Genomic DNA, 12847 nt, shown 5'->3' on the forward strand with positions numbered 1-12847 from the left:
CAAAAGTAGTCCAACAGCTGTGCTCAGTTTGTTGGTTACTATGGAATCATCATTGGCTATTTTCGTCATGTGACACCTTTATATTAGTAACAATGTAGCGTTTTAAAAGCACGTCATATCCGTAAACAAATAGGCAGAGTCCATAATCCCGATATCCCGAGAAAGGGGGGGAGACTCAGGGAAAACAACTATTCCATAGGAACAGAGGACGGAATCCATGGGATCGGTACATCGGCTTACGAGGCAGCACGCAATTCAATTAAATATAAGCGACCAACGAGTTCTCTAGCTTGGTGGTGATACTGAACACTCAGAATCAGACAACTCAGTGACTGCATCACCCCTGTTGTTGTAATGGACACGCCGGCTCTCGGGTAATTCATAAGTAGTGGTGCGGCTGCTACCCCTCCAGCTGCTGGTGGAGCCCTTTAACTGTGGGTGACAAGTCCGTGTACCACCCTGCTGCTGGAGCCCTTTAACCGTGGGTGACGGCTGGAGCTGAGCAAGTCTGTGTTCGGGACCGTGTACCACCCTGCTGCTGGGAGCCCTTTAACTGTGAGTGACAGCTGGAGCTCAGCGAACTTGAGCCCGGGATTGTAAACAAACCCGTTTCACTATCGTCCCATTGCTGTTCAAGTCCAACAAACGCATTAATCATCAGCGACGTCCAGACTCACTGTTCTCGAAGTGTATTGGTGCATAAGAAGTGCAACTTTTTGGATTGATGTTAATTTTTTTTTTAAAAAGCCATTCGGGCTCGGATCTGGCTTCTTGAGCTATATCTGTTTGGAAGGAAGGAGTTATTCAAATGCCTCTTCTCCTATTTACAGTAGGTAGACTAAAAAGTTCAACGGTTGACTTGTCCTTCCTGGGCTGCTTACATAGTTGTGGAGTTTTTTTTAATCTATGTGAAGGGTTGGCAGATCATGTTGTGATCGCTCTGATCACGTGGTTGCTGGGCGACGTGAGAGGAGGTTTGAAACTGAACTTCAACTCTCTTGAGCGACCCATCTATGGCGATCGTGCACCGAGTGCAAGAATAGCTTTCTAATTACTCGCTAACTTTTACACTGATGCTATTTACACCTCCGTCCCAGGAATTGTCGCTAGAATTCCGGTTTTGCCTTCTATATGAAACACCCTTGTCTGTTGGGGCAGACGTCCTGGTGGAGTTGCAGCTGTCTGAATTTGTATTTTAAGTATTAATCATAAAGGTCATTGTTGACCGAGTAAAAGTTCTTTTGTCTGAAACATAGAATCTGCAATTTAGGGCGAAGTGCTTTTGTTTTATTAGGACTATTTACAATTGTTTTGGTTAGGAGTTATTTCCAATTTCAGTAACATTTAACGATTTCAGTCCTATGTTATTTATATTTTTATATTATAAATTCTAGTTGTCATATTCTTTTTCTGTAGTCTTGCAATTACACTCCGTACCAGCGCTGGAGCTGCAGCACGTTCACGGGAAACGTGCGAGGTCACGTTTAGTTGTCATAAGCTGCAAAGCATAATTTGTTCACTAATTCCTGTGTTGATGAGAGGAAGTGCATGCAAATGTTTAATTCTCAGGCCTAATTCACTTTCTGCTCTTTTGAACCTTTGCTGTTGCATCAACTGTCAGCAAAGAGTTTCAGAGTTGCAAACCTTGTTCAAAGGCTTATTTATTATCAATAAAATTAAAAGGTGGAACAATTATTTTCTCCAAAGACTGAATAACTCTTTGTTACATTAGTGGTGAAGTTTACTAGGCCATACTGAGAATCACCACACTACCATCTTAATATTGTAAACTGTTTATCTTTTAAGTGGGTTTACTCAAGTCCTGCATGTGGTTGTTTGTCTGCAATTATCTGTCAAAAGATAGGGCAGCCACTGACCTTTGACCGATAAGCGGTAAAATTCATTGTCTGGTTTCCTTACGTCTCTACTTTTGTCCCAGCAACTCCAGTTTGTACAATTAGTCTCACCCCCATGTGGTCTGGTGGAGAGAAATTTGCAGGGTCTTTACTTGGGATTGGAATTGGCTTATTTTTGTCAAATGTACCAAGTTTCAGTGAAAACCTTTCCTTGCATACTGTTCCTACAGATGAGATCCTTCCACAGTGCATGGAGTTAGAACCAGGTGAAACAATAACAGTGTGGATAATGTGTAACAGCTGCAAAAAAAGTGTAGAGCAAATAAACAGTAAATGCAGGCTCACAATGAGATAGACAGAGGTTAGCAGTCCAGCTTGGGAACTATTTAATGGTCTTAAAGCAGATTGGTAGAAGCAGTCCTTGAGCTTGATGGTGTATTTTCAGGCCTTTATGTTCTTCTGCCCGATGGGTGAGGACAGAAAGGAGAATGCAAGGGCTGGGTGAGGATTTTGAATATGCTGGTTACTTTACTGATTCAGTGAGAAGTGCAGATGGTACCTTAGATACTAATTACTTTCCAGTAACCCTATTCATGTATGAACACAATTGTGATATCATCATGGTTTAATTGAGAATACCTTCTAATTTGTTTTGATATTTTCAGGGTCACTGTTCAGTGACAATGTTTATGTCTGACGCATGGTGAAAATGCCATGGTAGATGAAATTTGGGAATTTTTATTAGTGAAGTTAAAATACAGGAACTGTGCTGCCTTAAACAAGAATTTGATTTGACAAAGCTTTTAAGGATGGTGAGATCTTCGTCATAAACCAATCAACCGTGGCCAATGAAGATACAAAAATCCCTGTTTGAATGCCAGCAGTTTCTTCCCTTGCTTCTCACAATGTCTTGAGATGCACCTTGTCTGTCCCCCAGGGATTCGTCTACCTTTATGGCTCCAATGCCGTATTTATGTTTGCTGACGACACCACTGTCATTGGCTGAATCAAAGTGGTGATGAATCAGCATATAGGAGGGAGACTGAAAATCTGGCTGAGTGGTGCCAGGGCAAACTCTCCCTCAATGTCAGCAGGACCAAGGAGATGATTATTGACTTCAGTTGGAGACCGGAGATTTGTGAGCCAGGCCTCATGGGGGGATCAGAGGTGGAGAGGGTCATTTTCTATTTCAGAGGATCTGTCCAGCGTCCAGCACGTAAGTGCCGTTATGAAGAAAACATAGCAGCACCTCTACTTTCTTTGAAGTTTGCAAATATTCGGCACATCATCTAAAACTCCAACAGACTTCTATAGAAGTGCAGTGGTATAGATATAGACTGGTTGCAGAATGGCCTGGTATGGAAACACCAATGTCCTTGCTCGTAAAAGCCTATAAAAAGTAGTGGATGTGACCCAGTTCATTGCTGATAAATCCCCCTCCCCATCACTGAGCACATCTACACGAGGCACTGTTGCTAGAAAGTAGCATCTGTCATCAGAGACCCCACCATCAAGACCATGCTCTCTTCTCACTGCTGCCATCAGAAGGAGGTACAGGAACCTCAGGACCCACACCATCAGCTTCAGGAACTGTTAGTACTCCTCAACCATCCGAGATGATAACTCACTTACCCCTACAATGAACTGTTCCCACAAACTGTGGAGTCACTTTCAAGGACACTTCATCTCATGTTCCTGATATTTATTGCTTCTTTAACATTATTATTATTTTTCTTGTATTTTTCCTGTTTCTTTGTTTTTACTTTGATAACAAGAAAATGAATCTCAGTATTGTAAACAGTGACATATACGTATGTACTTTGATAATAAATTTACTTTGGCTTTTGAATTTAACCTTTATGCACTTCAACACTGCCAATGCCTCCTCTTTTGTAATGTCAATATGTAGTAGAGGATTGCTTGGCTTAATAGAGAGAAAATGAAATGCAAAGAGAGAAGCCTAGAGTTGTACAATGCGACAGGATGTGGCCAGCTGCCAGGCTCACAGAAAATTGAAAAACTGAGCGAGTATCATTGTCAGACCCAGGAAAGGGGAGGAAGAGTGGCTCATTGTCCTGAAACTTTAACTCCTTTTATCTTTCCACCGATGCTGCCTGATTTGTTTCATGTTTCAAACACTGCATTTCAGATTTCCAGCATCTGTAGTTAAGTTTTCATAACCCTGATTAGGTTGAAAGTTAATGTAGTAAATTCAAAAATTGCCCCCACCCCGATTATTTCCATTTCTTTTGTTTACTAACTAGTTTTCAATTGACTAAAGTCAGGTAAATAGATGAGATTCAAAGTACATTTATTATCCATGTATGTGTGCAGTACACAATCCTGAGATTTGTCTTCTCCACAGACAGCTGCGAAACAAAGAAACACCATGGAACCCGTTCAAAGAAAAACATCAAAATGAACAAACGGCAACAAAAAACACAGAATATAAAACACAAAATTGAAGAAGTCCAGGCTCCGTTCAGCTCAGTGTTCTTTATATGCAGGATGCCCCAATTTAAAATTGCCCAAAATAACAACAAAAGGGAGCAACCAGAAACACAGCATAAAGTGAACTACAGAGTCCAGTCTACAAACTGCGCTGATTAAAACTTGCTCCAGCACCATCCTCTGACAGCGTTGGGGTGGGGATAAGAGGGAGAGGGAGAGAGAGAGAGAGACCATTTGAACACAGGGACCTTCCTTTGGGGACAGCAAGGGAGAGGGAGAAAGAGGCCATCTCACAGAGACATCTTCCTCAGGTAGCAGTGAGGAAAAAGCAGGTAGACAGTGCTGAATACTCGTTCACCTTCAGCACTCGACTTGCTGATTTGAATTTTCCTTGGTGCTTCAGTTGGCAAGATCGGTGAGAAATGGAGTCGATCATGGGCTTGTGCCCCTTCCCGAGGCTTCTTGGCCTCCAGGCCGCATCTTTTGCCCAAAGCCTCACAGAACCCTTTGGAGACAGCAAAGCAGCAGATTGCTCCATCGGCCCGAAGACACACCACCAAAGTGTAGATCACGGGCACTGAACAGTAGATTACAGGTTCCAGCAGTAGCAGTACCACATTTGAAAGAAAAAGATGTGAAAGAAGTCGTTTTGTGAGCCGTCCGGAGATGTCACCCTTGGTAGCATTGTTTGCTGGCGTCATCTTCTTCCGTAGAGTAGTTGTATTCCATATTGTTTGATTGGACGTACCATGAAAGTACTTTGATTTCAAAGCGTTTCCATTTTAGTTTTATAGACAATTGCAAATTGGTAATATGAATGGAAAGATAATTAAAAGCAGGCTGCAGTCAGCAATAAAGCTTTTTATTTCTTTATCAGACCCCTATTCATCAGCAAGCACATGAGCTGTTAACATTACACAAAAATCTAATATTTTGAGGCAGCTTCAAACTGGGTTCCTATGTAATAATCTGTAATTGCCAAATTCCACTTTGAATTCATTTCACCAATTAGCAGTTCACGCTGTGACTGTGTAACAGTGAGAATGCTGCAGTAGGAGATTCTGAATATTTTTCCCTTTTACTTTTCCAGATGAGCACTATGGAAAATTAGTTTGATTGTCAAAAGAATATTGTTTGGCATTCTTGCTCTTCTTTGACTTGGCATTCAGTGTTTTTCCTGCGCATGACATAATTCCTGTCTTGTGTTCTAGCTCTGTTTACTCAGTTCAGAATTTGATGTGTTTGGGTTTATAATCTCTCATTTTGGCTGAGCAATGTACAATTACCTCTAGGCATCTGTCTCTTCCACACTGTTTTTGTTATTCCAAATGCATCTTTGAATAACAGACCTTTATTTTTAAAAAAAAACAAAATCCCAATTAATTGTGTTGAAGATGGTTCCAAGAACTTGTTTGGAGAAAATGGATTTTCATGTTAGTTCATTTTTATTTTACAGGGAAAAGATGCCTTTCAGTAATGAGAAACACTCCTCAAATGATGAATCATTGAACAGTGATGCTGAATCTTGTGATCGGTCGGATAGTGTCACTTCTTCCAGTGACTACGAATATGCTCGACAAAGCTTCAGTAGTGATTCTTCCAGTAAACCGAGCTCGCCAGCCTGTAGGTCTATATTTTTTTCCAAAAAAAATCAGTTGTAATCCATAATGAATGTTGAATAATCCATAGTTAATAATAGTTCTGGTGAACATTCTTCATAATACTATTTTTAAAATTAGATTTGCTGTGCATCACATTTCAGTTATGTCCGTAACTGAATAGTTACGTCAAATGTAAGAGAATAATATCGTGTGTGTAATAAGTTACGTAACAGATCTATAACGTATGTTCTTGCATTCCCACTGTTTGACAGGACTCTGCTATTTGGATCCAACACAATTAGTCTAGAGGGTTGGGATTATGATGCGTCCAGAAACAGGAAATTTGAGTTATTTCACATTAAAAATATTAAAAGAATAGTGAAGTAATGTTGGATTGTTTAGAGGATTTGTACTCTTCTGCCACTGTCACCACTGCTCTAAAGGAGTATAGGCCACGAAACAATGTCTGTTTATCTTTTTAAAATTATTTTTATTTATTTATTAAATTTTAGAAAATTACAAAGAATAAATGTGATGATAAAATAGTGAGAAAAATAATATTGGCCCTCCTCCCCCCCCCCCCCTTAACCCTTATCTAAAGAAAGAAAAAAAAAGAAGAGAAAGATTGCCTGGATATCGGAGGATCCCCACATGTTCCATGGAGTTCAAAATAATTTTAATATTTATTTATTTTTACTTTCCCCAATTATTTTATAATTTTATCTTCAAAGGTGTATGTATTTAATCCTTTCTTTTGTAAGTATGGGAGCCAAATTTTCAAAAATATATCATATTCATTTCTTAGATTGTATGTAATTTTTTCAAGTGGAATACAACTATGTATTTCATTATTCCAATGATCCATAGTTAAATATAAATCAGATTTCCAAGTAACTGCGATAACTCTTTTGGCTACTACCAATGCAATTTTTATAAAAAAAATTTCTGATACTTATTCAATTTAAGTTTCAGTATTGTCCCTTCAACGTCTCCTAATAAAAATAATACTGGACTATGTGGGAGTTGTACTCCAATAATTTGTTCCAATAAAAGTCTTAGATTTATCCAAAATGGTTGAATTTTAAAACAAGACAAAGTAGAATGTAAAAAAAGTACCAATTTCTTGATTACATCGAAAACATTGGTCAGACATATTTGAATTTAATCTATTTATTTTCTGTGGTGTTATATATAATTGATGTAAAAAATTATATTGTATTAATCTAAGTCGAACATTTATTGTATTTCTCATACTATCAGAACATAATCTTGACCAGTTTTTTCCATCAATTTTAACATTCAAATCAGATTCCCATTTTTGTCTTGATTTATGAATTCCTGATTTAATTGTCTGTTTTTGAATCAAATTATACATACAAGATGTAAATTTTTTAATTTTTCCTTTTTGAATTAATATTTCTATTTCACTAGGTTTTGGCATCAACATTGTTTGTCCCAGCTTTTCTCGTAAATAAGCCTTTAATTGAAAATAACAGAAAAGAGTGTTATTTGATATTTTATATTTATTTTTTAATTGATCAAACGACATCAATATACCTCCTTCAAAACAATCACCTATATATTTAATCCCCTTTTGGAACCAATTATGTAAAAGTTTATTATCCATTATAAAAGGAATAAGCCTATTTTGAATTAAAGTTCTTTTTGCTAATAAAGATTTCTTTATCTCATCGTCCTTATTTACCTTATTCCATAAATCAATCAAGTGTCTTAATATAGGAGATTCTTTTTTTTTCCCGTATCCATTTGGATTCCCATTTATATATAAAATCTTCTGGTATATTTTCTCCTATCTAATTCTATTCTAATCCATGCCGGTTTTTCTTCATCAAAAAAAGACACAATAAATCTAAGTTGATTTGCTTTATAATAATTCTTAAAATTTGGAAGTTGTAACCCTCCTAAATCAAATTTACATGTCAATTTTTCCAATGATATTCTTGACATCTTTCCTTTCCAAAGAAATTTCCTTACATATTTATTCAGTTCTTGAAAAAACTTCTGAGGTAATTGTATTGGTAAAGTTTGGAATAAATATTGCAATCTAGGAAATATATTCATTTTTACAGCATTAACTCTACCTATTAATGTTATTGGTGGCATCATCCATTTATCAAGATACTCTTTTATTTTTTTTAATAATGGCAAATAATTTTGTTTATATAAATTTTTTACATCATTATCAACTCTAATACCTAAATATTTTATCCCATTTATTGACCATTGAAATTGAGTTACTAATCGACATTGATTATAATTTCCTTTGGTAAGGGGTAAAATTTCACTTTTATCCCAATTTACTTTATACCCTGATACTTTCCCATATTCTTCCAATCTAAAAGATAATCTTTGCAAAGATGGCAATGGGTTTGTTAAATAAATCAAAACATCATCAGCAAATAAATTAATCTTGTATTCTTCTTGATTAATTCTAAAGCCCCCGTCGGAATCTGTTCTAATTAATTCAGCTAATGGTTCTATTGCCAATACAAATAAAGCAGGTGATAATGGGCAGCCTTGTCTAGTTGACCTTGTTAAGCAAAATGGTGTTGAAATCTGACCATTTGTAACTACTTTAGCTTGAGGATTAGTATTTAAGGTTTTAATCCATTGTATAAAAGATTTTCCTAACTCATATTTTTCCAATACCTTAAATAAAAAAATCCCATTCCAATCTATCAAATGCTTTTTCTGCATCCAAAGCAACTGCCACACTCACTTCCTCTTTTTTTGTGCCAAATGAATTATACTAAGTAACCGGGTTATATTATCCATTGATTGTCTGTTTTTAATAAAACCTGTTTGATCCATATATATTAATTTTGGTAAATATTTAGATATTCTATTAGATAAAATTTTTGCTATTATTTTATAATCTGTATTCAACAAAGAAATAGGCCTATATGATGTTGGTTTTAAGGGATCTCTATCTTTTTTTGGCAATACAGTTATGATCGCTGTTGAAAAAGATTGTGGGAGTTTATGTATTCTTTCCACTTGAAATATTAATTCCATAAAAGGAGGAATTAATAAATCTTTAAATTTTTTATAAAATTCAGGAGGAAAACCATCTTCTCCTGGGGATTTATTACTCTGAAGTGATCCTAAAGCTTCTTCAACCTCTTTTAATGTAAAGGGTATATCTAATCCTTTCTGTTCTTCCAAATTTAATTTTGGAAGGGTTATTTGTGATTAAAAATTTATCTATCTCAGCAATCTTATTTTGTGATTCTGATTGATATAGTTCAGTATAAAATTTTTTTAAAGTTTCATTAATTTCTAAAGGTTTATAAGTAACCTTATTTACACTTGTTCTAATTGCATTTATTGTTTTAGAAGCCTGTTCTGTTTTCAACTGCCAAGCAAGAATTTTATGTGATCTTTCACCTAATTCATAATATTTCTGTTTAGTTCTCATAATTACTTTTTCTGTACGATATGTCTGGAGTGTATTATATTGTAGTTTTTTTATTAACAAGTTGTCTTCGTTTTTCTTCTGTCATATATCTTTGAGATTCTTTTTCTAACTTTGATATCTTTTTCCAATTGATCTATTTCTGCCATGTATTCCTTAATTTTAGATGTATAATTTATAATCTGACCCCTTAAATATGCTTTCATCACTTCCCATAATACAATTTTATCCTCAACTGAATGTAAATTTGTATCCAAAAAAAATTGAATCTGTTTTTTCATAAAATCACAAAAATCTTGACGTTTTAATAAAATTGAATTATATCTCCATCTATAAATCGATTCCTCCTTATCCATCATTATCAAGGGGGAATGATCTGACAGTATTCTTGCTTTATATTCCACACTTTTCACTCTATCTTGAATATTTTTTGATAATAAAAAATCAATCCTTGAGTAAGTTTTATGTCTATTTGAATAAAATGAATAATCTCTTTTTCTTGGATTAATTTTTCTCCATATATCAATCAGGTTTAAATCTTTCATTAATGATAAAGTTAGTTTTATTACTTTTGATTTTGTAGCAACTTTAGTTGACCTATCCAAAAATGGATCTAAACAAAAATTAAAATCTCCACCTATTAATATTTTATTGTGCATCAGCCGTTCAAAAAAACTTCTTGTATGAATTTTGCATCATTTTCATTTGGTGCATAAATGTTAATAAAAGTCCATAATTCTGAAAAAATTTGACAATGTATAATCACATATCTCCCCATAGAATCAATTATTACATTTTGTATTTTAATTGGTAAAGATTTATTAACCAAAATTGCAACTCCTCTCGATTTTCAACTAAATGAAGCTGCAAAGACATTTCCAACCCAATCCCTCTTTAATTTCTTATGTTCTGTTTCTGTTAAATGTGTTTCTTGTAAAAAAGCTATATCTCCTTTCATTTTCTTAATATATGTTAAAACTCTTTTTCTTTTCACAGGTCCATTAATTCCATTAACATTAAAACTTAAAAAATTAAGTAAATTAATCATACATAATACCTTGGGAACTCTTTAAAATTCTCCATGTTGCTATGAGTTTCTCCCCAACCATCCAGGCAAAAAAGAAGAAAAATAGAAGAAAGATAACTAATATATAAGAAAAAAAAAACAAAGTACCACCCCCCACTAATGTTGCTAATAAAAAGAACACAACATTACCCCCCCCCCCCATTTTACGGGTCATGGCAATCACCATGATTGTACACGTGAAACTCGCAGCCATCGATCAGGAGCTCCTCCAGCTCCCCCACAAAAAAGAAGAAAATATATTAATGAAGAAAAAAAAGAAAATAATTAATGTCCCTACTCCCAATTAATACTCAACTATTTTTTTTATAAATGTCCATCAAGTCCAACCTTGTTTCAGTCTTCATCATTAGTCCATTTCATTTCTATAATTCTTTACTCCTCTTCGTGGACATCAGGTAATTCTTGTACAAATTTCTCCGCTTTCCGGTAGTCAACGAAAAATCTTCTTTCTTCGTTATCCAGGAAAATGATCAATTTTGCTGGGTAGCTCAATAAAAATTTATAGCCCTTTTCCCATAAAGATTTTTTCACTGGATTAAATTCTTTCCGCCTCTTCAGAAGATCGTAACTTATGTCTGGATTTAAAAAAAAACTCTTTTCCCTTCTATTATCAATGGGCCATTTCTCTTTTTAGCACCTTGAGTAGCTGCCTTCAAGATCATTTCTTTATCTTGGTACCTTAAGCATTTTATCAAAATTGATCTTGGATTTTGATCTTGTTGAGGTCTTGGTCTTAAAGCTCTGTGTGCTCTTTCAATTTCAATTACTTGATTTCCTTCTTTCATTTCCAAAATTTTCGGAATCCATTCTTGAAAGAATTTTATTGGATTTTCTCCCTCTGTACCTTCCATAAGACCAACAATTTTCATATTATTTCGTCTACTTGAGTTTTCAAGCGCATCTATTTTTTCCAACATCAGTTTTCTTTCTATTGTCCAGGCAAGGTTATTGTCTTCTATCTATCTATTCTTTCAGTGTTTTCTTCCACTTTTACTTCCATCTCTTTAACTTTATTATCCATCTTCTTTTGTTTTTCCACCACATTATCGAGTGTATTCTGCATCCTTCTTGTAGTTTTTAATTCATTCATAATATATATCAGGATATCTTTTATGTCTCCTTTAATCTCCTCCTTCTTTTCCTCTTTTTCTTCCTCTGAATTTCCCAAAGAGTCTGATTCCACTTCCGATTCACTTCCAGCCGTAGTTGGGATTTGTAGTTTTGTTAATATCTGTTCATGCATACTTGTTTCTTCGCGCATGTGTTGTTCTTGCCGTTTCTTCTTAGAGACTGCCGACATTGCTGCAACTTCCTGTCCCGCATCATCAGAAGTGCCATGCACTTCACCGGGAGGAGATCCAACTTGAGTCCGAGGCTTCGCCGAGATGGTTAGGCCTTTTTCCCCGCCGATTTACGCAGTCTTCGAAGTAGTAGCTTTCTTCTGTTTCGGTTTAGGAGCCTTATCAAAAGATAATCCTGAGTTACTTATAGTTTCTAGTAGATATTTGTTAACTCTTCTTCATTTAAACCCTATTTCATTACTTTTTACGAGGGAGCTGGATTCCCAATGTCTCGATCCTACATCATCACGTGACGCCCCATCTGTTTGTTTATATCTGAACAGTGTTTACATTGAAGGAATGTTATCTTAACACTAAAGTTAATTGATAATTTCCTTTATAATTTATCTCAACTGATTTGATTCCCCCTTGTATCTTAAGGTGGAAGGCCTATCCACATAGTTAACTACTCCAAAGTAGTTATGAACATCTACTGTAGATGTTGTAAAATTGCTTCAATTTGACCTAATGTGTCTATTGTTCTGAGGATGCCATTACCTAGCTACTTATTATACTGGAAAGACTAATGTGCTGTGTGTTACTAGAGGTTCCAGAGAGGACCTGGACCTGGGCTTTGACCATAATTTCCAGTTGGTTATGAAAAGGATTGCTGTGCTTCTGACTGTGAATTTGAAAATGTAATCAGTGAGCAGATTTAGTTTAAATAGAATTGAAATTTAAAATCATCAATAATTATAGATAAACTTTCATTCACTTTTGTTTCTTTGAACTTCAGCAGTTTTGTCAGGAATTTACAGTCCTGAGCCATTAAAGCATAATGCTGAAAGTAGCAGAACTGAAGTGTTCAGAAAAAAATATAATAATTGGAGGAAAGATAATGAAAAATTAGGATTTATTTTCTGTTGCCCATTTATTATCAGGTTTGAAATACTGTCACCTCGTTCTGAAAAACTGTTTGCATCAAATCTTTTTTAAAATCATCAACATCTCTCTGGAACAGTCCACTGTCCCCATAGTCTTCAAGAAAGGTAACCTGCCTTAATGATGACTGTCCAAAGGAACCAATAATGAAGTGTTTGAGCAGCTGCTTAAGGGTCACATTAAATATCATCTTC

The 12847-nt window shown here is 35.4% G+C and overlaps 1 protein-coding gene across 3 annotated transcripts in view; it reads left to right on the top strand.

Annotated features, from left to right (window-relative positions):
• Positions 1–366: 366 nt before the first annotated feature.
• The window catches only part of tcp11l2 (t-complex 11, testis-specific-like 2), a 36760-nt gene continuing 24279 nt past the window's right edge, over positions 367–12847 (top strand). The window contains exons 1-2 of one of the 3 annotated variants that reach the window (XM_073066282.1): positions 367–555; positions 5764–5930. In XM_073066282.1, coding sequence (XP_072922383.1) covers positions 5771–5930 — 160 coding nt within the window. In that variant the 5' untranslated portion in view covers positions 367–555; positions 5764–5770. Of the gene's footprint in view, positions 556–635; positions 830–5763; positions 5931–12847 lie in introns of those variants that run through there. The other 2 variants (XM_073066280.1, XM_073066281.1) reach the window with 2 other exon arrangements.

Source organism: Hemitrygon akajei, chromosome 14 (genome assembly GCF_048418815.1).
Source record: "Hemitrygon akajei chromosome 14, sHemAka1.3, whole genome shotgun sequence".
Lineage (NCBI taxonomy): Eukaryota > Metazoa > Chordata > Chondrichthyes > Myliobatiformes > Dasyatidae > Hemitrygon > Hemitrygon akajei.